Source organism: Scyliorhinus torazame, chromosome 8 (assembly GCF_047496885.1).
Source record: "Scyliorhinus torazame isolate Kashiwa2021f chromosome 8, sScyTor2.1, whole genome shotgun sequence".
NCBI classification, from domain to species: Eukaryota; Metazoa; Chordata; class Chondrichthyes; order Carcharhiniformes; family Scyliorhinidae; genus Scyliorhinus; species Scyliorhinus torazame.
Window position 1 is genome coordinate 178,916,920 of NC_092714.1, and position 25,972 is coordinate 178,942,891.

Here is a 25,972-nt window from a genome sequence, read left to right on the forward strand (position 1 = left end):
TCAGAGGAAACTAGTAATAAAAATAAAACCAGACAGTTTAAAAACTTTGACAAATGTAAAAGAAGGAAAAGATGAGCGAAAGTGAATGTTGTTCCCTTGGGGGTGAAACTGGAAATTAATAGGAAACAGGAAATGACACAGGCTTTGAGAAAGTATATTGAATCTGCCTTCACAGTAAATTACACAAAAACATCCCAAGAATTGTAGAAAAACAACAGGCAAAAGGAAAGGCGGAACTTGAAACAATCATACTCGCGGGGGAAAAAAAGGAAAACGACCGGAATTAAAGACTGACAAGTCCCCTGGGTCTAATGGCCTATATCCTAGGGACTTGCAGAGAGAGTGGATGCATTGATTGTAATCTTCCAAAATTCCCTATATTCTGGAAAGATCCCAGGAATTCGCAAAGCATTACTGTAACACCACTATTCAAGAAAGCAGTGGCCAGTTAGTTTAATTTGCTCATTGGGAAAATGCTGCAATCCATTATTAAAGTAGTAGTAGCAGGGCATTTAGAAGATCATAACCAGGCACAGTCAACATGATTCTACGAAAGGGAAGTCAGGTTTCCAAATTTGTTACAGTTCAGTAAGAATATAACAAGGAGGGCAGATAAAGAAGAACCAATAGATGTGGTGTATTTGGATTTCCAAAAGTCATTCCAATAAGGTGCCACAGAAAAACTGTACCAGTCAAGAGCTCATGGTGTTGGGGGCTATATGTTAGCATGGTTGGAGGATTGGCTAACAGGAAACATTTGGGATAAATGGGTCATTTTCAGGTTGACAAGCTGTAACTAGGTTTCGGGTATCATCAGTGTTGGGTTTTCAACTAGTCACAATCTAATAATAATCTTTATTAATGTCACAGTTAGGCTTACATTAACACCGCAATGATGTTACTGTGAAAATCCCTTAGTCGCCACACTCCGGCCGGCGCCTGTCGGGTACACCTGAGGGAGAATTCAGAACGTTCAATTCACCTAACAAGCATGTCTTTCGGGACATATGGGAGGAAACCGGAGGAAACCCACGCAGACCCGGGGAGAATGTGCAGACTCCGCACAGACAGTGACCCAAGCCGGGAATCAAAACTTGTCCCCGACGCTGTGAAGCAAGAGTGCTAATCTATGTCAATGATTTTGAAAGGAAACTGTATTGTTGCTAAATTTGCAGATGTAATAAAGGGAAGATAGTTGTGAGAAGGATACATAAAGTCTGCAAAGAGATAGATTAGGTTTGTGGGCAAAAGATTGGCTAAAGGAGTACAATGTGGGGAACATGTGAGGTTGTCTATGTTGGCAGTAAGGCTAGAAGCAGTTCAGATAAGTTTGGCTAGGTTGATTCCATTTATGAATGAGTTGTCTTGTGGGGAAAGATTGGATCCGAACGTCATTGGATTTAAAAGAATGAGAGCAAACCTTATTGAGAGAAACAAAGTTCTGAGGTGACTTGACAGGGTAGATTCTGAGATGATGTTTTCCACTTGGGGAATCTGGAACCAAGGGGCATAATTTCAAAATAGGAGGTCACCCATTTAAGATGGAGTAATTTTTTCTCTCGCTCGAGTTGTTAACCGTTTGAATTCTGTTCCATAGAGAGCAGTGAATTCTGTTCCATAGAGAACAGTGATGGCTGGATCGCTGAATATATTTAAGGCTGAGTTACACAGTATTTTTGATTGACGGGGGTCGACCGTTATCGGGGGGCTGGCAAGAAAATGATGTTTACAGGCAGACTGATCAGTCATGATCTTATTGAATGGTGGAGCGTGCTTGAAAAGCTTAATGATTTGCTTCTATTTCGGAGGAGCGACGGGGCCAAGACAGCCGAGGAGCAGACAATGGCCAATGTTTTGGTAAGGGGAGGTGGAATGCACAATGAGCCAGGCTAAAGGTAATGGACGTGATGAAGGGGCAGGAGTTTTTTTTTGGGGGGGTGGCGGGGGGGGGTATATACTTTGTATCCATATGAGAAGTTGGAGTGATGGGGCGAATCCGTATAGCATTGAGCCAAGTATCCCGGCCCAATTGATGAGGTGAGGGGATTGGTTAGCAATCTTGGTGTGGATGGTGTTTGGACGGTGGATTGTACTGGCATGCTGGGTAGAAGCGCTGCAAGAGGCACCAAAGGTGGAAATGAGGGGAGTAGTTGAGTGGATGAAATGTAGCAAACAGAAGGCCAAGAAGTAGACATTTGGAAGTTTGAGGGTGCAGGTGGGAGTTTTTGCAGTTTTTTAGATTGTTGATCCAATTAGAAGGATCTGCGGATATGGGTTTTCAGAGATGCGCCAATATTTATCTGTCACGCAACATCTATCAAGGCGGCACGGTGGCTCAATGGTTAGCACTACAGTCTCACAGCTTCGGGACCCTCAATTCCGGCCTCGGGTGACTGTCTGCATTGAGTTTGCACTTTCTCCTTGGGTATGCGCAGGTTTTCTCCGGGTGCCCTGGTTTCCTCACACAGTCCAAAGTTGTGCAGGTGGATTGGCCATGCTAAATTGCCCCTTAGTGTCGAAAAGGTTAAGATGGGGTTCCTGGATTGAAGGGATGGGATGGAGGTGTGGGCTTAAGAGACGTGCCCTTTCCAAGGCCGTTGCAGACTCGATGGGCCGAATGGCCTCCTGCATTGTAAATTCTATGATCGCTAAACTGTACTATCAAGTTGCTGTTTGTGATCATTTGCTGTGCATATTGGCTGCCATGTTTCCTTCCTACATTACAACAGTGACTACATTTTGAAAACCCTTTATTGGCTGGTAACCGCTTTTGCACAACATTAATCATGAAAGGTGTTATATAAATTAAAGTCTTTTTTTTATCGCTTTCTTTCTCACTCGCATACTTTCTCCCACTCATGCACAACAGCATCCGTGTGCTGAGTTGAGCTACAAAAGGTGAATGAACCTACATTGATAGCATGTTTAGTTTTTGTTTTCTGTTACTGAGGGATGTAGGGAAATTGATTTTTTTTCCCATGAAAATCATGTAGTCACGTACTTATGTAGTTTAAAAAACAGCTGGAGTTCTGAAATTCTGCATTGCTGGGTTGTTTTTCAGTTAGTCTTCCAGGAAGATAATGGAACATGATAGTCCTGTGAAACATGTTTGATTTCACCCTAAGATGCACTTCAAATGGCACATTGTGTCTTTCAGCAAGATCACTTATTGGCTCTGCAACCCCATCTCCAGCTGAAATCATTACTGTTGTTTTTAAGACCATTAAACTCCAGACTCTCCTCGCTGGTCTCCCAACCTTCAAAAACACAATTTTTTTCTAAGCTTAAATGCCCATCTCCTGTTCACAATCAGCTGCTGGCTCCCTGTCACCCAATGTACTACAAGTAATGATCTCATCTACAAAGCCATCTGGGGCCTTGCTCCTACCCTATCCAGTACTTAGACTCTGAAATTGTGTTCTGTCTCCCTGCCCTTTAGCCAGTCATTGGTAACTGAACTTCAGCTCCCTTGACCTACCTCCTAAAATCCATCATTTGACTAAGCTCTTGGTCACCCTTCCAATTCCTCCCTTGTTGCATATATGTGTTCCCATATCTGCTGCTTTCTGTGATGGATATGTAATGTTTTTATGTACAGAATGCTAATTAAGTGTACAATTTGAACCCAATGATTAAATATTGTGTTCACCCACTCAAACGCAACCCCATAAGCTTTATAAACTGCTGTTAAACTAAAACTCTGACTTGATACCATCATTCATTATGCATAAACCCCCGTCTCGCTTTCAGAATGTTTTGCTGGTATCCTCTTGCAGGAAATGGATAGCATGCTAAAGGTCATTGGCATAAACCGCAGCTTTTGTGACTGGCACAAATTTAGACTGTTAGAATTGTTTTCAATCTCTGGAGTGAAGGGTGTAAATAATCAAGATCACACTAAGGTTCTGTTAAAAATTACCTACATATCCCCTCTTGTGACAGTTTTGGCATAAGGCTAGTTAGAAATAAATGCACATACCATATACTCATTTCAATCAAAATTGGAAATGTTTGGGAGCAGATGTTAAACATTGTTGGTGTAGAAGCATATTATCTGTGGTATTGTAACGTCTGGCAAACAAGATTTGAATTTGGAATGTGCATCTTGATGGGAGTTCTTATTATAGATCGTTTAAAAAGCAACAGCTACTTGTATTTATATAGTACCTTTAAAGTAGTAAAATATCTCTATGCTTAACAAGAGCGATTCTAATAAATTCATTTTTGACACGGAACCACGGAAGGTGACATCAGGATAGATGACCAAGAGCTTGGTTAAAAAGGTGTGTTTTAAGGTAGAGAGGTTCAGGAGGGGACTACCAGAAGTTAGTCAATCAAGGCAGCTGAAAGCGCTGCCAGCAATGATGCTCTGATTAAAATCGGGGAATTTAAAGAGGTGAAAATTGGAGAAGAACAGAGATTTTGAAGACTTGAAGAGCTGGATGATGTTACAGCGATAAGGTCTGGCAGTTGGCATCTGAATGGCAGCAAGCATAGGTTATTAAGTGCAGGGATAATGGTTGGAAAGACTTGGAGAAAATTAATATATGGCAACAGAACTTTGCATGTACGCAAGTATGATCTGCTGACCTTGTGTCATATGTTCCTATCAAATGTTCTTTAACCCAATGCCGATGGGCAGGTTGAAGGGAGGGAAGCGACATTGGAGTTGAATGGCAGTCTCCATCGTTTTTGGAGGATAGTATTTAAGTATGTATTTCACAATACTCAAATTAATTGTAATCGTTTTTATATGGTTATGTGGATGTTTCATCTGAATTTCATGCTGACTATCGTGCGTTTATTCAGAATGTGATTGGGTATCAGTTGAAATTAAATCGAGATGCTTTGGTCTGGTTTGATTGGATCAGATGTATTTAAGTTTGTGATTACCCAGTTTTTTGAGGGGGCGAAATGGGAAAATCAGCTGCATCATTAATGATTTGTAAAACTGTTGTGCATATTGTTGCAATGCAGGACATCCCGAACAATAGATTCCACCATTTTCCTAACAACTGGTGTTCAGCTAACCGGCCTGTGGTTCACTTTTCTTTCTCCCTCCTTTCTTGAAAAGCAGTGTAACAGTTGGCAAGTGTGGTGTGGCATAGAATTTGAAATTCGCATATCTACAGGTAATAAAAGAACGTCTTTCAAAGCTAGAATAGCTGATTGCCAACTGCACCATAAGATAATGTTATCAAAAGACATTTAACCAAAGTTTGCAGCCCGTCCAAATCTTCAGCTGCCTTTTATGTAGATGGTCTGGATGGGGCAGAAAATATCAACAAAATTGAATTCAGTATGATTGAAACAGCTTTTTAAAATCTAATGCCTTGTAGACTCTTCATTTTTAACAGGGATTGTAACTTGTGCAGTCACTATATTCAGAGCTATCCATTCCCTCCCATCGCTATAATTTTGATTCACGAATAATTAGGATCCACCCATTCCATTACAGCGATTTTCATGTTGGCCCTTGTCATTGAAATCCCAGTTGCAATCTTGCCAGTGTTCTAATTTCGAATCACTTGGGACGGTGAAGCTGCAGTGTCGAACTTCTTATCCGGTATCTTTTAATAATCCTCTCTAGGTTTGTAGGTGCTGCTGGCAAGTCCAACATTTATTACCCTTTTCTTCGATACTCTGACTAGGGAGATGATGATAGTGGCCTTTCTTTGAAACAGTTTGATACAACTGTGTGGCTGGTTAAGAAAATACCAGTTTACTGCAAACTTGGAGTTGCATACTTTAGAACAGGGACGCTTACTTGCCTTAAGAATATTTGTGAGTCAGTTGGGCTTTTACAACAATCTGGTAACTTCATGATCATTTTCCCCCTCTTAATTTGAATTCAAATTATCAGACTATCATGCCGAGATTTTTTTAATAGTCTGGTTTATATATCCAAGGCTGACCTCCAATAGTGCAGAACTATAACCATAATAGGATACCTGCTTTTTTTTTTTTGGCCTTTATTTTGTGATGAGAAGAGAGGGTTGGGTTGGTTAACTTTAGCATTGATTTAATTTGATAATCTTTATTAGTGTCACAAGTAGGTTTATATTAGCACTGCAAAGAAGTTACTGTGAAAATCCCCTGGTTGCCACACTATGGCGCCTGTTCGGGTAGGGAGAATTCAGAATGTCCAATTCACCTAACAAGCAAGTCTTTCGGGACTTGTGGGAGGAAACCGGAGCACCCGGAGGAAACCCACGCAGACACTGGGAGAACGTACAGACAGTGACCCAAGTCGGGAATCGAACCCGGGCCCCTGGTGCTGTGAAGCAACCATGCTAACTACTGTGCTGTGCTCTAAGATAGAGTTTAAAACACTTGGTAATCAGGAATTAGGCAGAAAGTTCAGTTGAATTGAAGAAACAGTACAGCAGTTCTCAACACTGTTAATCCTCCAAAGAGAGATAAAGAAAGCATCGAAAAATCTTAATTTTGTATTTTATTAATACTTTTTTGAAATCGCTACCTATTGTCATGATATGCAAACATGCAGCTAATGAACACATAGAATAGGACACGACCAATAAGCAGTCAGGACACTCGGGTGGTATCTCACTATAAAAGGGATGAACCTCTTTCCACAAACCAACATCTACAGAGTGAGGTAGGGTTACACCTCAGCATCACACCCCAGCATGTGGCTTAGAGCAAGGCTGGTTCAGTTAGACTGAGTTATTACATTTAGATTAGCAGAGAGTCGAACTCATTGAGAACTGTGCTAATAGTTCAATAAAACACATTGAACTCACTTCAAAGTCTGGAGCATCTTTTACTCAAAACTGCATCAAGTGGCAGCTTGTGTTATTCCAAATTACATGTCACAACATGATACCAGGAGTCTGTTCAATCTAGTTAGTTCAACTCCGCAAGATCCGTGATGACCAGCGAATGTATACCGGCACAATGGAAAAGATTCCGGCTCCTCACCAGCTCAGGACCTCTGGCAATCTCAGTGCCAACTGACGGACATTCAAGCAGAAATGTCAGCTTTACGTCGAAGCATCAGACCTCAATGGTGCGTCTGATGCACGGAAGATAGCTCTTTTCCTCACTACAGCAGGTGATTACGCCTTGGAAATATTCAACTCCTTTCACTTCGCTGAAGACCAGGACAAGACAAAGTTTCAGACCATCCTGGACAAGTTTGACAGTCACTGTGAGGTGGACACCAACAAAATCTTCGAGCACTACATATTCAAGCAGCGATTGCAAGCTAAAGTCGAATCCTTCACCTCATATTTAACTAACCTTCGACTGCGAGCGCAATCCTGCAAATTCGGTGATAGCACTGACTCCATGATCAGAGACCAAATGGTTTTTGGAGTTCACTCTGATCCTCTGAGAGAGCAGTTACTGAAGATCAAGCATATGACCCTGCCAGTCGTGATTGAAACATGCACAGTGCATGAGCACGCTGAAAATCGCTATTCCCAGTATAAAACGGCAGAAAATGATATGACCCTGCCAGTCGTGATTGAAACATGCACAGTGCATGAGCACGCTGAAAATCGCTATTCCCAGTATAAAACGGCAGAAAATGATAAACTAGCCACCCACAAGGCGGAGAGTGTGCAGGCCATCTCCCGGATGCAGCGCTTCAACATTGATGAAAGTGGCCATTTCGCACGCTCTTCCCGGGGCCCGACGCATGCGTGATGTGAACGGGGTAACGAAGCGGCCGAAACCCACACTGTGCATGTGCAATGATGCACGGAGCATCAGGACGCTGACATCATGACGTGTTCGAACTGTGGCACCGCCCATTTAAAGAATGCAAGAGGCAGACCCAGTGTAAAATTGCAGTGAGCACTGTGGCAAACTGTCTTTCTTAACCAGTTAAATTTTGTGTTTGTTTACATGCGTCTACTAACCGCGTGGAGGGATAATAGCTGATGGGTATTTCTCAAAGGGTAGTGAAAGTGGGGGGGGGGGGGGGGGGAAGAAGAGAGAAGTGGGGGGGGGGGGGGGAAAGAAGAGAGAAGTGGGGGGGGGGGGGAAGAGGAAGAGAGAGTGAGACCATCAACATTTCAGAACCTTTTAGATGATCACCTGAAACGCCATAACATACAAGACTACGGACCAAGTGCTGGAAAATAGGATTAGAATCGATAGCTGCTTGATGGCTGGTGCAGACACAATGGGCCGAAGGTCCTCTTGCTGTGCTGTAAACTCTAATAAAGTCATTATCTCAGAGACTAGTGTAACTGGGTGAAGTTCACCTCCAGGTATGAAATGCTGTGAAAAGCACACGAAGAAAGACTTTACATTTCTATAGCGCCAGCCACATCCTTTAAGTATTTTGTGTTGTCACTTGTAATTTAAGTAAATCAAGCACTAAATCCCAAAGACAGAAATTAAATAGGCGACCACATTATCTGTTGGTGGTGTTGATTGTTCCCAGGACAATACCTCAGTTGATCTTCACCGCCGTGCCAGTGGATTTTTTTACATCCATCTGATGGAATGCAAAGACATGGGCTCGATTTTATTTGTCATTGAAAAGGTTCTTCTGACAATACAGCTCCTTCAGGACAGCAATAAAATGAAGGTTTATATGCACAAGTTTCCAGAATGGGGTTTGGATACATGACGCTTCTGATTTAAAGTTAAAACTTCTACTCTGTTAAATAGCCGCAGATTTGTCATGGCAAAGTTTTGTTCAAATTTCCAAGGTTGATATTACCTTGTTAAGAAAGTGCTTTCTTCTGTTTTAATGTAACTTGCGAGGGGATTTTTAAAAAATTGTTATGGGATGCAAGGTAAGATGCGAGACCAGCATTAGTTGCCCATCTTTAATTGCCCTTGAGGAGGTAGGTGGTGGTGAGCTGCCTTGAACTGTTGCAGTCCATGTAATATAGGAATGCTCTCAGTACCGTTAAGAATGGAGTTCCAGGATTTTGGCCCAATGACAGTGAAGGAACGACCATATAGTTCCAATTCGGAATGTTGAGTGACTTGGAGGGGGACTTGCAGATGGTGTTCCCATGCATCTGCTGCTCCTGTTCTTCTTTGTTGTAAAGGTCCTGGGTTTGGAAGGTCCTGTTGAAGGAGCTTTGGTGAATTGCTGCAGTGAATCTTGTTGATGGTACACACTGCTGCCACTGTGCAATGGTGATGGAGGGAGTGAATGTTGAAGGTGGTTGATGGGGTGCCAATCGAGTGGGCTGCTGCTTTTCTGAATGATGTTGACCTTCTTCGTGCTGAAACTGCACATCCAGGCAAGTGGAGTGTATTCTCCTGATTTGTGCCTTGTAGATGGTGGGCAAATTTGGGAAGTCAGGAGGTGAGTTAGTCTGCATAATCCCCAGCCTCTGACCTCTTTCAGCTACGGTATTTATATGGCATGTGCAGTTCTGTTTTTGGTTAATGGTAACCGCAAGAATGTTGACAGTGGGGGAATCAGCGATGGTAATTAGTTGCAACTTTACAAGGCAATTGGTGAGACCACACCTGGAGTATTATGCACAGTTTTGGTCCCCTTATTTGAGGAAAGATGTAATGGCATTGGAGGCAGTTCAGAGAAGGTTCACTAGATTGATTCCAGAGATAAGGGGTTTGTCGTATGAAGAGAGATTGAGCAGTTTAGGCCTGTACTCTCTGGAGTTTAGATGAATGAGGGGAGATCAAATTGAGGTACACGATGATAAAACTTATGGATAAAGTAGATGAGCGGCGGATGCTTCCTCTTGTGGGGCGTTCTAGAATGAGAGGTCATAGTCCTAGGATAAGAGGTAGCAAATTTAAAACTGAGTTGAGGATCAACTACTTCTCCCAAAGGGTTGTGAATCTGTGGAATTCGCTACCCCAGATGTTGGGACAGTGAGTAAATTTGAGGACTGAGACAGATTTTTAAGTGGCAATGGGTTGAAGAGTTATGGAGAACGGGCAGGACGATGGAGTTGAGGCCAGGATGAAATCAGCAATGATCAAATGGCGGAGCAGACTTGATGGGCCAAATGGCCTAATTCTACTGCTTCTTATGAACTCTTATAATATTGTCACGGATGGCAGATTGCTGAGGAGAAGGTCAGGTAGGTTTTTCCTTTTTGTGGTTTCCGTGAACACCTGCCACAGACCCAGTCTAGCAGCTATATTCTTTACAATTCAGCCAGCTCGGTCGATAGTAATGCTACAGTGCCAGTCTTGGTGATGCCCTTGAAGTCCTCCACCTGTAGTACATTGTATGCCCTTGCCACCTTCCCTGCTTCCTCCAAGTGGTATTCAACATGGATGGCTACTCGTACACCAACTGAGGTGGGACAGTAGGTAATCAGGGGTTTCCTTGCCCATGTTTGCTCTGATGCCATGAGATTTCATGGGATCCGGAGCCTGTGTTAAGCCTCTCTGGTAAAATCTCCTTCCCACTGTATACCACCATGCCGCCACCTCTGATGGATCCGTCGGTGTGAGAGGACATATCCACTGATGGTGGTGGCTGGGACATTATACGGTTTGATTTCATGAGTATGAATGTCAGACTGTTGCTTGATTACTTTGTGTGGCAACTTCCCAATTATGGCACAAAGCCCCCTTTTGTTAGTAAGGAAGATTTTGGCAGGGCTGGGTTTACCATTGTCGTTTCCAGTGTTGTGTTGTTAGGAGGAAGGTGTTGCTGTCCAGTTTCATTCCATTTTGTCGATCTTTTAGCGGTTTAATACAACCGCCTGATTCTTGCAAAGGGCAGTTAAGAATTGCTGTGGGTCTGAAGTTGCATATGGGCTAGACCAGGTAAGGATGGTAGATTTCTGTCCCTAATGGACATTCGTGAACCAGATGGTATTTTATAACATTGAAGATGGTTTCATGGTCACTATTACTGAAACTAACTTTTTTTTAGCTCCAGATTTCTAAATTGAATTTGAATTCCACCAGCTGTTGTGGGGGGATTTGAACCCTTGCCCAAGAGTATTAGACTGTGTCTCTGTAGTAGTCCAGTGACACTTCCACTACGCAGCCGCCACCCCCCCTCCCCCCATTGAATTGTCTTTTTGTGGGAAACCTGTTTACCTAAAAGTCAGATTCACAATGAAACTCCTTTTCTTTGTGGAAGCATGTTTTTAAGACTGCATTGACCAGCAGTGAAGCTGAACTAATTTGGAAACTGCAGTATATTTCACTGTAGGAAGAGTGTTTTGGGTTTAAAGACTGTCTGTGGAAAGAAAATGAGTGACATCTTTATTTTATGATATGGAGATGCCGGCGTTGGTCTGGGGTGAGCACAGTAAGAAGTATTAAAACAGCAGGTTAAAGTTTTGTTTTGAAGCACAGCTCCTTCCTCAGGTGAATTTTTTATTTTATATGTATATATATTTGAAGGCTAGTGAAAGTGTACAATTCACCATTTATGGTTGTTTGCCTTTTTAAAAAACCTATGGTTAGAAACTGAATTTCAGTTTGTTGGTGTATATATTTAGTCTGGGTTTCAATGAGAGGAGAGTCATGTGATGCATTCCAGGGTTCACTGTTGTGATCTTTTAGTCTATTTATCGTTTACCTAAAGGATGGCAGGTTACTGCACACTTTAGATCAGGGATAAGAGATCTGCTTACAGGAGTCCAAAGAAGTGCAGATTAGATGGATTGGCCCCGCTAAATTGCCCCTTCGTGTTCAAAGATGTGCATGTTACGTAGGGTTACAGGGATAAGGCGGGAGAGTGGACCTAGGTAGGGTGCTCTTTCAGAGGATCGGTGCACACTCGATGGGCTGAATGGCCTCCTTCCGCACTGTCGGAATTCTATGGTTCTATAGTGTGTCTGGTACTGATCCCAGAAAAATGTCCAGTGCAATAACTCAGAAGCATGACTGGCACTAATTTTTCCTTGAATGTGATCAATTTTGAGAAGTACTTATAGAATGATGTAGAACAGAAAGAAGCCATTTGGCCCATCATCCCTATACCGGCTCTTTTTGAAAGCATTATCAAATTAATCCTATTACTATTAATATTCATATAGCCACAACGTACAAGATGATCTTGGGCAACTTTAGAAGGGAAGACAGGACATTATAGAAAATAAGATTTGGGCGGCATGGTGGTGCAGTGGTTAGCACTACTGCCTCATGGCACCGAGGACGCGTGTTCGATCCTGGCCCTGGGTCACTGTCCATGTGGAGCTTGCACATTCTCCCCATGACTGCGTTGGTCTCACCCCCGCAACCCAAAAGATGTGCAGGGTAGGTGGATTGGTCACGCTAAATTGCCCCTTAATTGGAAAAAAAAGAATTGGGTACTCTAAATTTTTTAATTTTTTAAAAGAAAATAAGATTGATTGAAGGGAAATTCCAAAAGCGTAGTCAGATTTTTAGAAGTCTTATGAAGTGAGGGCATTATGGTGTGGAGAGTTTCAACCTCTCCCATCTTGGGGGTTGGGCAGTAGGGAACGCCTATGCTCAGTATGTTTGACATTGCCTTCTGGGGATATTTTCAACACTATTTTAGTGTACATTTGAAGTTCTAAAGAAAGCTAGCGTACAAATTTATACATTAAAGCAGATAATATTGGAAATGCACAGGTTGATCAGCATTTGTGAAGGAAGTGATGAGTTGACAATTAAAGTTAGTTAACTACAGGATTAAATGTTTGAAACAGTAACTTATCCAGTCTCCCTGCAGGCGCTGACTGAGTTCACTTTCCATCCTAGTTTTGTATTTGTTTCAGGTTTCCAGCATGTGCAATTTTTACTTTACATTTGTAAACAAAACATACAGAGAATATATGCTCCACACCTCAAGAAGAGTATATTGGAGTAGGTGCAGTGTGGATTTACTGGAATGATACTTCGACTCCAAAAGTTAAGTTACAAGAAAAGGGTCTTCCAAAGTAGAGCAGTAACCCCTGGAATTTAGGAGACTAAGGAGTGATTTGATCAATGTTTTCAAGATAAGGGAGAAAAACTATTGCGGAGTCTATTTAGAGCTGGACCTTTTTGAAGGGTGAAATTGGGAAACACCTCTGCACACAAGGGTTAGTAATAGTTTGGAACACTCTTTCACCAACAGCAGCTGATGCCAGATTAATTGGTGATTTTAAAACTGATGAAAGTTAAATAAGAGTAAGATGGCAGATCAGCAATGGTTTCATTGAATGGTGGAACAGGCCCAAGGGGCCAAATGGTCTTGCATCAATATCTAAAACTAGTCATTGTGCGAAGGTAACTACCAGTGCTTAAAGTACTATGTTTGTGTGTAATTTTGTCTGCCATTCAGTTCTGATTTGTTCTTGTCAAAATGCTAATAAATTTTTTAATGTTCTGTTTCAGGAGTTCTATGAACATACAACAATCCTTTGGCAGGATGATGGTGTGAAAGCATGCTATGAAAGGTCGAATGAATATCAGCTTATTGACTGCGCACACTAGTAAGTACTTTTGGTGCTTAGCATATTGGTGATTAAGAAAGGTCACTATACTAGGAATATGAAAACTTGAAAAAAATGTTGCAGACAGAATATGTTGGGTAATTTAACATAAAACTCATTTGAGTAATCTGGTAATCCAATTCCTGTTTTATTGTACATTGCAAACATTACTTCTAAAACCAACTCTGAAAAATGCTTTAGCCGTAGCTTATTAGTTAAACTAAAAAAACTGTCTACTGTAATTTGAAGAAGTTGGACTTGTCTGAGGGATTAAGTACACCATTTAAAATAATTGGATACTATATAATGACACATGAAGTATAAAGTAATTCAGCAACACAATATTTTATCTTATTCTTGCATTGTAAATTTTAATAATTGGGGAAGACTTGATGCAGCAAATAGAAACAGCTCATGCAGCTTTACTCAGTTGATTTTTACAAAAAAAAGTTGCGTTTTGACCGTAAAATCATTTGAACTTTGTTTTGATAGAAATTATTGTATTCTAAAATCACAATGCTTCACAGCTTGCTTAACAATATTTACATTATACTAAACGCTTTTCACTGCACTGTGTGATCATATTCCACAATGCGTAGAAAAAAATAATATATTAAGTTATGTAATGAAAACTATCTGGATGAAATGTACTTGTGCAAAATTTGAAAATTCTGAAATTAATTTTGGACCTTTTTGAAGGATTAAAGAGAGCAATAATAATTTGCATTTATACAGCACCTTTAAGGTAAAACGTGTTAAGATGCTTAACGGGAATATTATCAAACAAAAGTTGAACACTGAGTCACATAAAGAGATGTAAGGACAGATTAAAAGCATGAAACACACTGTAGATTTAAAGGAACATCTTAAAGGAGGGGAGAGGAGTGGTTTGTGGAAAGAAATTCCAGCTCTTAGAACCTTAACAGCTGACTGTATGGCTGCCAACAGCGGAGGGATTAAAATCTAGGATGCACAAGGCCAGAATTGAAGGAGTGCAGAGATCCTGGAGGCTTGCAAGGCTAGAGGAGGCAACAGAGAAAAGGACAGGCAAGGCCATGGAGGGATTTGATAGGAAAAACTTCAAAAAAATGAGGTGATATAGGACCAAGAACCGATGTAGGCCTTCGAGTAGATCCTCAAAGATCAAATTAGGTTAAAAGAAAGTAGACTTAATAAATGATTATTCACTTGTGAGAAAAATATTTGTTATCTATTTATTATTATACAAGAAAAATAAACGTTGTAATGTGAGGAGGAGGTGCCTGAACAGTTTGAAGCACTGAAGGCTAATAAGTGCCTTGGGCAGAAAACTTTGGGGGAAATTTGTTGGGCTCATACACAGTTACAGTTGATTCATTGGGCACTGAAAAAGTCCTGTTGTTTGAAAGAATGTAAATATGTTGTCAATATTTAGAAACGTTGCAAATCTGACCCACAGGCATATTGTTTTTTCATCAGATGCCATCTTCTTCAGGCCCCTTGTTGTACAACGTCAGTGATCATGACTCTCCAACTTTCTCAGCCCTTGATAGCAGCCAACATTTTGGCGGTGTTCTCAAATCTTCTACCTAATCTGCTTCTTAAACTATCAGTACATTTTCTACTCAACATAGAACATAGAACGATACAGCGCAGTACAGGCCCTTCGGCCCACGATGTTGCACCGACATGGGAAGTCAAAAAACAAAAGCCATCTAACCTACACTATGCCATTATCATCCATATGCTTATCCAATAAACTTGGAAATGCCCTCAATGTTGGCGAGTTCACTACTATTGCAGGTAGGGCATTCCACGGCCTCACCACTCTTTGCGTAAAGAACCTACCTCTGACCTCTGTCCTATATCTATTACCCCTCAGTTTAAGGCTATGTCCCCTCGTGCTAGCCATTTCCATCCGCGGGAGAAGGCTCTCACTGTCCACCCTACTTCCTCGTGTTCTTGCTGTACTATCCTCAATTTTATCTGCCACTATTGTGTGTTCTGGTTTCTCTCTCCGAAGAACTGAAGTTGTAACTTGGTGATCGACTGCAAATGTTTTTCTTGTGCACCAGTTTAGCTTAAAACCTCACTAGTTGTGTGTGTAATCAAGTGCGTCAGAAACCACTTGATTCATTTATCTGTTGCATTAATTTATCTTCCATTGTCTTGCATCCAACATTTGTATCCATGGAGCAACATTGACCAGATGTAACATTTTAGTCACTTAATTGATGAATGAAATTATGGAATCCATTCTGAGTAATTGTAACAACACATAAATAACAGTGGACATGGTAAACTACTGGAAGTGCTCCAAAGCACTCCAAGATTGCACCTTAAAAGACTGATTCAGGGATCAGGAAAGTTCAGGAAGACAATGCCAACGTTGTACCCTTTCCAGAAAAATGAGTTGATAATCTTTATTGTCACAAGTAGGCTTACATTAACACTGCAATGAAGTTACTGTGAAAAGCCCGAGTCGCCACATTCTGACGCCTGTTCGGGTATACAGAGGGAGAATTCAGAATGTCCAAATTACCTAACAGCGCATCTTTCGGGACTTGTGGAAGGAAACCGGAACACCCGGAGAAAATCCACACGCACACGTGGGAGAACGTGCAGACTCCACACAGACAGTGCCCCACGGCGGGAATCGAACCCGAGACCCTGGAGCTGTGAAGCAACAGTGCTACCCACTGTGCTGCCCATAAGGCATAAAATGTTGAGGTCAAAACTAATGTCTCATGCACTCATTAGTCGGCTTACAAGTCCTCCGTTGAATCTAAGCACAGTTGATATCTGAGGAGGATGGTGAGATTTCTAGTAAAAACAACAAACTAGAATGAAGAAGTTCTGTTAGAGAATTTAATCCCCTTAATCTTTTTGTACTCCAAGTGACCAGAGAGAGCTGTACCCCCATTGGTGGATCTCCCCAGTTAGCTAATCCATAAAAGTGCACTTGGTAGTTTTCCTTTCACCTTCAGGCATTTGGGAACAGAATATGTGCGAGGAGGAAAATGAGCTCTTGGGCTAAAGGGATCAAAGGATTTGGGGAGGGAAATGGAAACCAGTTACTGAATTGGATGATACTGAATGATAGAGCCATGATACTGAATGATAGAGCAGGCTTGAAGAGCTGAATGGCCTACTCCTCCTATTTTCTATGTTTCTATCAAACTTGCCAGACCAAGTACATTATGTGAAGAGTCAATCAACATACAAATACTCAAAGCTCGCTCTTGCAGTCCCTGATGCTAAAGCTCCTACAGATTCTAGCATAGAAGCAGATGCCACCCTTTCTGTTTATTTGTTATGCCCACTGTCATTTAGAATGTGGTCAATAGAGACTTCCGGTTGCGGCTATGCAGAGCAAAGTTGCACGTTCGGCAGCTCCCACTTGGAACAGACTTTTGGGCTCTTTTCAGGGCCCCCAACGGCATTTTTTTTGCCATTTCCCGGTGTGAGAAGAAGATTGTAATATTCCCCCGACAGTGTATGGCTTGGACCAGGAGCGTGACGACTAAAAAAGTGGTGGTGAACCCAAAGAAAGTGCGAGGGAAGAAGAGCAAGATGGCGGCGGGCGGGGACCAGGCAGCGCGGATGCAGTGGGCGCAGGAGCAGCAGGAGGTTATCCAGCGCTGCTTCAGGGAGCTCAAAGCGGACCTGCTGGAGCCGATGAAGGCTTCTATCGACAAGCTGCTGGAGACACAGACGGCCCAGGGGGTGATGATCTGCGAGGTCCGACAAAAGATCTCCGACAACGAGGACGAGATCTTAGGCCTTGCGGTAAAGGTGGAGGCACACTAGGCGCTCCACAAGAAATGGCAGGAACAGTTCGAGGAGATGGAGAATTGGTCGAGGCGGAAGAATTTGCGGATCCTGACCTATGTGGTCACCATGTTAAACTCACTGATGGGAGCGGGGTCCTTCCAGGGGCCCCTGGAGCTGGAAAGGGCCCATAGAGTGCTGCCGAGGAGGCCCAAGGCTAACGAGCCGCCGTGGGCGGTGCTTGTGCGGTTTCATCGGTTCGCTGATCGGGAGTGCGTGCTCAGGTGGGCCAAGAAAGAGAGGAGCAGCAGGTGGGAGAAAGCGGAGGTTTGAATATATCAGGACTGGAGTGCGGAGGTGACGAAGAAGAGGGCCGGGTACAACCGGGCGAAGGCGGTGCTGCACAGGACGGGGGTGAAGTTTGGCATGCTGCAGCCGGCACGACTGTAGGTCACCTACAAGTACCGGCACCATTATTTTGAGTCCCTGGAGGCGGCGTGGGCCTTTGCTCAGACCGAGAAGCTGGACACAAACTGAGGGTCAGGATGGGTGGTCGGGGATTGCAGTTGGTGTGTTACATTTTATGGGGGGGTTCTTTGCTCTTGTTTCTTTTTTGTTTGGTGTGGGTGGTTAGGGTGGGCTGGGCACTGTTTTGGTTGGGTCTGTCGGGTGGGCTCTTTGAGGGTGTAAGTAAATGGGGATGGGGCCCCGAGGGGGAGGGTGAGGCCCGAGTCGGGGGTGAGGGGACTGGGCCTGTAAAAGGAGCTGCGCCAGAGGTGGCGGGGCCGGGCAGGTGGAAAGCGCGGGCTTTTTCCCGTGCTGAAGGTTGGAGGGCTCGGGGGCGGGGCAGGGTAGCGAGGGTTGTTTCTCGCGCTTGGGATAGAAGGGGGAGGCGGAGAGCCTGCTGATGGGTAATGGAGGAGGAGGGTATGTCCCACAATGGGAGGAGTCGAAGGAGAGGTGGGAGTGGCAGGAGTCAGCTGACTTGCGGGAGTGCAATGGGGGGAGCAAGGCAGCTAGGAGGGGTCCTAGCTGGGAGGGGTGGGTGGGGGGGCAACCGGGTTGCTGCTGGTATGGTCAAGGGGGAGCTGGAGCGGGTAGAGGGGGCTGGGGCGGGGTCTGCCGCCGTGGGGACCCGGCCGGGCGTGGGGTGCGGGCGCTTGGCTGGCCGAGGAGGGGTTATGGCTAGTCGACGGGGGAGGGGAGGCGGGTAGCCCCCTGATTCAGCTGATAACATGGAATGTAAGGGGACTGAACGGGCCAGTCAAGCGGGCCCGGGTGTTCGCGCACCTGAAGGGGCTGAAGGCAGATGTGGTCATGCTCCAGGAGACACCTGAAGGTGGCAGACCAAGTAAAATTGAGGAAGGGGTGGGTAGGTCAGGTGTTTCATTCGGGGCTGGATGCCAAAAATCAGGGGGTGGCGATCTTGATGGGAAAGAGGGTGTCGTTCGAGGCGTCAAGCATTGTGACAGACAATGGCGGCAGGTATGTAATGGTAAGTGGTAAGCTGCAAGGGGAGAGGGTGGTGCTGGTCAATGTGTACGCCCCGAACTGGGACGATGCGGGTTTCATGCGGCGCATGTTGGGTCGGTTCCCTGACTTGGAAGTGGGGGGCCTGATAATGGGGGGGGGGGGACTTTAACACGGTGTTGGATCCGGCACTGGATCGCTCCAGGTCTAGGACGGATAGGAATCCGGCGGCGGCTGAAATGCTGAGGGGGTTTATGGACCAGATGGGAGGGGTGGACCCTTGGAGATTTGCAAGGCCGGGGGCTAGGGAATTTTCATTTTTCTCACATGTCCATAAGGCTTATTCCCGGATCGACTTTTTTATTATGAGTAGGGCGCTGATAGCGAGAGTAGAGGATACCGAGTACTCTGCGATAGCCATTTCAGATCACGCCCTGCATTGGGTAGACCTAGAGATGGGGAAGAGAGGGACCAACGCCCATTGTGGCGCTTAAAGGTGGGGCTGTTGGCGGACGAGGAGGTGAGTGAGCGGGTCCGAGGAAGCATAGAGAGATACCTGGAGGCCAACGATAACGGGGAGGTCCGAGTGGGGATGGTCTGGGAGGCGCTGAAGGCGGTGGTTAGGGGAGAGCTGATCTCCATTAGGGCCCACAAGGAGAGGAGAGAGCAGAGGGAGAGGCTGGTGGTGGAGATGGTGAGGGTAGACAGGAGGTATGCGGAGGTGCCTGAGGAGGGACTGTTGAGGGAGAGGCGTAGCCTCCAGGCCGAATTCGACCTGTTGACCACCAGGAAGGCAGAGGCGCAGTGGAGGAAGGTCCAGGGGGCGATTTAAGAGTATGGGGAAAAGACAAGTCGGATGCTGGCGCATCAGCTTCGGAAGTGGGACGCAGCGAGGGAGATAGGGGGAGTTAAGGATAGGGGAGGGAGTGTGGTGCGGAGTGGGGTTGACATCAATGGGGTCTTCAGGAACTTTTATGAGGAACTGTATCGGTCCAAGCCCCCACTGAGGGAGGGAGGGATGGGCCGCTTTCTGGACCAATTGAGATTTCTGAAGGTGGAGGAGGGACTGGTGGCGCGATTGCGGGCCCTGATTGGGCTGGAGGAGCGGGCCAAAGGGATAGGGAGCATGCAGGCGGGGAAAGCACCGGGGTCAGACGGTTTCCCGGTCAAATTCTACAAAAAATATGTGGACCTGTTGGGCCCGTTGCTAGTTAGGACCTTCAATGAGGGGAGGGGGGGGGGGGGGGGGGGTTGCCATTGCCCCCAACGATGTCCCGGGCACTGATCTCCTTGATGCTGAAGCGGGACAAGGATCTCCTGCACTGTGTGTCTTACAGGCGATTTTGTTGTTAAATGTAGAGGCCGAGGTGCTGGCGAAGGTCTTAGCCACGAGAATTGAGGATTGTATGCCGCAGGTGATCCACGAAGACCAGACGGGGTTCGTGAAGGGGAGGCAGTTGAACGCGAATGTGCGTAGGCTCCTGAACGTTATTATGATGCCGGAGGGGGAGGCGGAGATAATGGTGGCGATAGACGCGGAGAAGGTCTTCGATAGGGTAGAGTTGGGGTACTTGTGGGAGGTGCTGAAGAGGTTCGGGTTTGGGGAGATGTTTGTCAGGTGGGTCAGGCTGTTGTACAAGGTCCCGATGGCGACTGTGGCCACGAACAAGAGGTCAGAGTACTTTCGGTTGCACCGAGGGACGAGGCAGGGGTGTCCCCTGTCCCCCCTGCTCTTCGCACTGGCAATTGAACCCCTGGCTATGGCACTGAGGGAGTCGAGGAACTGGAGGGGATTGGTGCGGGGTGGGGAGGAGCATAGGGTGTCGCTCTATGCGGACGACTTGCTGCTATATGTGGCGGACCCGGTGGGGGGAATGCCGGAGGTAATGAGGATCCTCAGGGAGTTCGGGAATTTCTCAGGGCACAAGCTAAACATGGAGAAAGAGCAAGTTGTTCGTGGTTCACCCAGGGGACCAGGAGAGGGAGATTGGCGAGCTCCCACTAAAAAGGGCGGAGAGTAGCTTCTGGTATTTGGGGGTCAAGGTGGCCAGGAGCTGGGGGGCCCTGCACAGACTTAATTTCATGAGGCTGGTGGAGCAAATGGAGGAGGAGTTCAAGAGGTGGGACGCGTTGCCGCTGTCACTGGCGGGTAGGGTGCTGTCTGTTAAGATGACGGTGCTCCCACGGTTTTTGTTCCTGTTCCAGTGCCTCCTCATTCTTATCCCGAAGGTCGTCTTTAGGCGGGTCAACAGGAGCATAACGGGGTTTGTGTGGGCGTGAGGGACTCGGAGGGTGAGAAGGGTGTTCCTGGAGTGGAGTAGGGATGGGGGGGGGGGCTGTCACTGCCCAACCTCTGTGGGTACTACTGGGCCGCCAATGTGGCGATGGTGCGCAAGTGGGTGATGAAGGGGGAGGGGGCTGCATGGAAGAGGCTGGAGATGGCGTCTTGTGAGGGTACGAGTCTGGAGGCGCTGGCAATGGCGCCACTGCCGCTCCCTCCAATGAGATATACCACGAGCCCGGTGGTGGCGGCTACCCTCAAAATCTGGGGGCAGTGGAGGCGGCATAGGGGGAAAGTGGGGGCCTAGGTGTGGACCCCAATACGGGGGAACCACCGGTTTGTCCCAGGGAGAATAGATGGAGGTTTTTGGTGTGGCACAGGGCAGGGATAAGAAGGTTGGGGGGACCTGTTTGTGGATGGGAAGTTCGCAAGCCTGGGTGAGCTGGAGGAGAAGTATGGGCTCCCCCTGGGGAACACCTTTAGGTATTTACAGGTGAGGGCGTTTGCCAGGCGGCAAGTGGTGGAATTCCCGCTGCTGCTGCTCTCGGGGAGGGGGTGGCGGGGGTTGGAGAGGGGAAGATCTCGGCAACTTACCAGATGATGCAGGAGGAGGCCTCGGTGGTGGAGTTGAAAGGTAAGTGGGAGGAGGAGATCGAGGAGGGGACGTGGGCAGATGCCCTTGATAGGGTGAACTATTACTCTTCGTGCGTGAGGCTCAGCCTCATACAGTTTAAGGTGCTGCACAGGGCACACATGACCGGGACAAGGATGAGGTGGTTCTTTGGGGGTGAGGACAGGTGTGTTAGGTGCTTAGGGAGCCTAGCAAACCACACCCATATGTTCTGGGCATGCCCAGCGCTGGAGGAATTTTGGAAGGGCGTAGCGAGGACGGTGGTAGGATCCAGGGTCAAACCGGGCTGGGGGCTCGCAATATTTGGGGTTGCAGGGGAGCCGGGTGTGCAGGAGGCGAAAGAGGCCGGTTTTCTGGCCTTTGCGTTCCTAGTAGCCCGGCGAAGGATTCTTCTTCAGTGGAAGGATGCAACGCCCCCAAGCTTGGAATCCTGGATCAACGATATGGCGGGGTTTATTAAATTGGAGAGGGTGAAATTTGCCTTAAGGGGATCGGTGCAAGTGTTTTTCAGGCGGTGGCAACCGTTCTTGGACTTCCTGGCAGAACGGTAGACAATGGTCAGCAGCAGCAACCCGGAGGGGGGGGTTCTATTTTATTTTTGTTTGTTTACACTCGGGGATCTGAGGGGGTGTATATATTTACTATGTGTTAATTTGGGGTGTTAATTTATTATTGATGTATAGGGGGGAGAGGGGCACGGGGGTTGTTGTATTTTGTTCTGTATTTAATTCTATCGGGTTCCTTTTTCATTTTGTTGTTGATATTTTGTGAAAACCTCTAAAAATTATTTTTTTAAAAAAGAATGTGGTCAATAACTGTGTAGCATAATTGAGAAAGTTATTCACCATTCCTATAAAACAGCAAGCATACAACATTCACCAGAAGATAATGGTACCTTAGTTTAGTAATCTGGTCATATATTTGGCAATTGTTTTATGGGTTATTGCCTGGTGTGGAATAAATGCCAGACAAGATACTGATTTTAAATTCCTCCACTGTAATTTTTAACAATATTGGCCTCCTGGTTGACTGGTGTCCAGTTGACTACAGGTGGACTGGCCTCTTGTGATGGCGTAACCAGCTTCTGATTGCATGCCTTCAAAGTAAGTGTTGTTACAATCAATCTGTGCACATAATGAAGAGCATATGCAGGGTGTTTCTTTATCTTGGTCTTCAAGGGTTTTTTTGTTCTGTTCGTGGCATGGCTTTTGAAGTTGCTCCTATAGAATTTACAACAACAATTACCTTCAGACGGGAAGAGTATATTTAATGGGGAAGTTTTTATTACATTTCATGAATCCGTGCAAATAATTTGGGAAATTTCCATAAAAACAGGATGACTTTCATTGGTGTTCCCTACTTTTCTGATGATACAGTATTGTCTCGCACAATCTTTAAGGCACTGTCTGGATTTTTTGAGCCCTACATAGTAGAATGGTATAGCACTTAAGGGCAATTCAATGTGACTTCAAGCTTCCTTGAAATGAAGGCTTTCTCATTAATGCTTCTTCCCAAGAATCTACATTGGGTTGGGGATGGTGGTGGCCTGTGTTTCTCCAAAAATTCATAATCAAATGAGGGATAGTCATTTACAAGTTTATAGGTCTGTTTTGCTAATTTCATTATTGTTATATTGAAGTTTTGCTGGGTAATTCAATGAATGTGCAGTGCCTGCCAAGATTGAAAAGTAATTAGCATTAGTTGCAATCTGAAGGATTTGCCCAGCAGCAGAGGCACTTTGAAAGATAGTCCGCCAAAATGTTTGGGAGAATACTGTCTTTGTTTCAATTTCAAGCACCAAATAATTTGGCGCCGCTTCAATTTCCAAGATTTTTACATGCCCCTGATACAGTATATCTCAGAATGTGGCACTTCCATGTCTGCGGCATTCCAAATTTTCCACTCATAATTTAAGCTCATTATAGCTGCAATTATGCTTTTTCAGAAGGTGAGATAATGCCTGTATGCATTTTCCATCTCAAGATTTTACTTCTGTTCTCAGTCAAAAATCACAATTTTCTATTTACAAATTCCCATGTCCACATGGTTAATGGAAATCACCAATGTAAATTAATCGCCCTGTTATTAGTGAGTGGCTTTTCATCCGAATCACTTGATGCTTAATGAACTTTACTTTTGAAAACTTTCTAATGGCGATTTTTTTCCTCATACTGAAATTTCAAATTAAGAATTTAAGCAAAATATGTACTTCCTAACTTAAATACTTTGAATCTTCAGCCTGGAATTGAAGACCGCCCATCACTGGCACTGTCACTCTGTTCTACTTTATAACCTCATGGCTGTTGTCATTTTATTTCACCCTCTATCTCAATGCTATACCTTGTTGAAATGCTGAACAGATGATGAAGACTTTTCTGTTTGCTTTTATAATTCAATGTTTTTACTCTTTGTAAAAAAAGAAAGAAAATGACTATAATGTGTGTGAGAAACATTGGTTCATAAAATGAACAAAAGCTACACTGGCTGTATGTGAATATTGTCTCTCTCTGGGAATAAATTCAGCAACTTTTCCTGAGCAAAGCACGAGAAATTGTCAAAGACTTTCCTATAATTGAGGCATAATACATCTCCCACCTGCCCCACCATCTATCATGTCTGTTGTGTGCTTAGAAAATTTTGTCAAGGAGATGAGGTTCTGTACACAGGAAGCAGATGCTATGAATGCCAGATTTAATAGAGATAAGCGAAATTCCAGTCATAGAAAAATTACAGCGCTTTTGAATGAAGAATGTAAAAAAAGGAAACAACACAATTTCTTGGGAGGGGGTGGGGTGGGGTTGGGGGGTCAGCTATGGTATGGTATGCTGTTCTATGGTATTATCTTGTTTAAAATGTACTGTTAGAATTTTTAAATTGTGAGCAATTTATCATGCCACGGATTTGACTGATTGGTTATGTTCACGACATAACATTCTCGTCTGGTCAACAAAAGGGTTTTTATATTTGTGAGTAATCATTTAATGACAGCATTTCATTGGCCCATAACCTCCTGGTTCCCCAGCGTTGCATCAAGTGGGTACCCTAATGATGCACTGGGAAATCCCTCTAGGAAGTTCCCAAGAAGAGTTTACCCAGCAATTGCACAGAAATGCTAACTTCCTCTGGACAATTGTGCTGGACTGGGGAACCACCTGACCGAAAAGATTGAAATCGCTAACTTCGGTTAGTTCTGCCTGTGTTACCTGAGAGTTATGCTGAAACGCAGAGGAACAAAATCACTAGATTCTAACTCCAGAATAACTAATTAAAAAACATAGATCCAGCCTCAGCCATGCACGTCCACCCCAGGGGATGCACCATACCCAATTTTTCTCCCCCCTCCCCTCCCAGACTGACCTCCCCTCCTCTCCGATCCGTCCTATTCGCACTCGCTCCCCCCCCTCCCCCACCAAAGGTCCATTCCAACCTGAGCGAGTGCCGGAAAAAGAGGCGTTCCTTACCTCTCTGCGCTCCAGTTCGTCCATTCAAATGCAGCCGGGGCACAGTTGTCTGCTCTTGCCTCACCAAGCCTGAGTGAGGCAGATTGGGTGAGACAGGGACTTTGAAATCCCAATGTAGGCAAGTCTGTCAAGATTGGCAATCCGCCGGAGATTGTCGCTCTGAGGAAGTTATGGGCCAATATGTTACTAAGTTATTGGCTTGAATCTGCTGCTGCTATTTTTAAATATATATTTTTTTATTCTCCTTTTTCACAAATCTGCTGCTCCTATGATATACATTCTGTCCAACGCTTTTCTCTTAACTTAAAAGTTTTGGTTACCCCCGACACCAATTAATTTCAGGTTAAGTATAACTAACACTCCACAGCTACGTGCGCTTCTTTTGTATCAAATGATCTCCACCTATCCAGTTGATTTTTCTAACTTTCATGGCCTCTGCCTTCATTTTGTTTTGTTTTTCTTTGCTTCTCTCATTCCTTCCTTTCAGGCGGCAACTATCAGGGTCTAAAATACACTGGAAAAACTTTACAAGTGGCTGTGAGAAACTGAAGGGCAAAAAAATTGAAGCTGGGTTGCACTCATGCATATTAACTTAGGTTATGTCTAAACAATTGCAGGTTTAGGCTTCACCGAGAGAATGAGGAAAACTTTGAGGTTGATTTAGAGGTGCAGAAAGTGGGGAGCGACAGAAACTACGTATCTGCTCCTCTAACAACAGGTTTGCGCCCTCCCGTGCTTCCTGCTCCAGCTCCTCCAAATGCAGGTTACCTCCCTCCCACTCTGATCTTTCTCCAGAGACAGGATCTATGATTGGCGGAGCAGAAAGGGCATGCGAGCGCAAACCTGTGATGGAGATAAAGGAGCATTTATCCCAGACAAGTCCAACCTGTTCAAACAATTGCAAAGAGCCTGTTAAGGATCAAAAACAACAGTGCAATGGCATAACTTTGTTACAATGTGAGTTTTGATGCTGCGATGGTTGACACGTTCAGTTAAAACCAAAAAC

At 44.8% G+C, this 25,972-nt stretch overlaps 1 protein-coding gene across 2 annotated transcripts in view; it reads left to right on the forward strand.

The window, feature by feature from the left end:
- gnas (GNAS complex locus) overlaps positions 1-25,972 on the forward strand; it is a 505,856-nt gene that overhangs the window by 343,016 nt on the left and 136,868 nt on the right. For both annotated transcript variants that reach the window (XM_072514565.1, XM_072514567.1), the window contains exon 5: positions 13,276-13,373. In XM_072514565.1, coding sequence (XP_072370666.1) covers positions 13,276-13,373 — 98 coding nt within the window. The remainder of the gene's footprint in view (positions 1-13,275; positions 13,374-25,972) is intronic.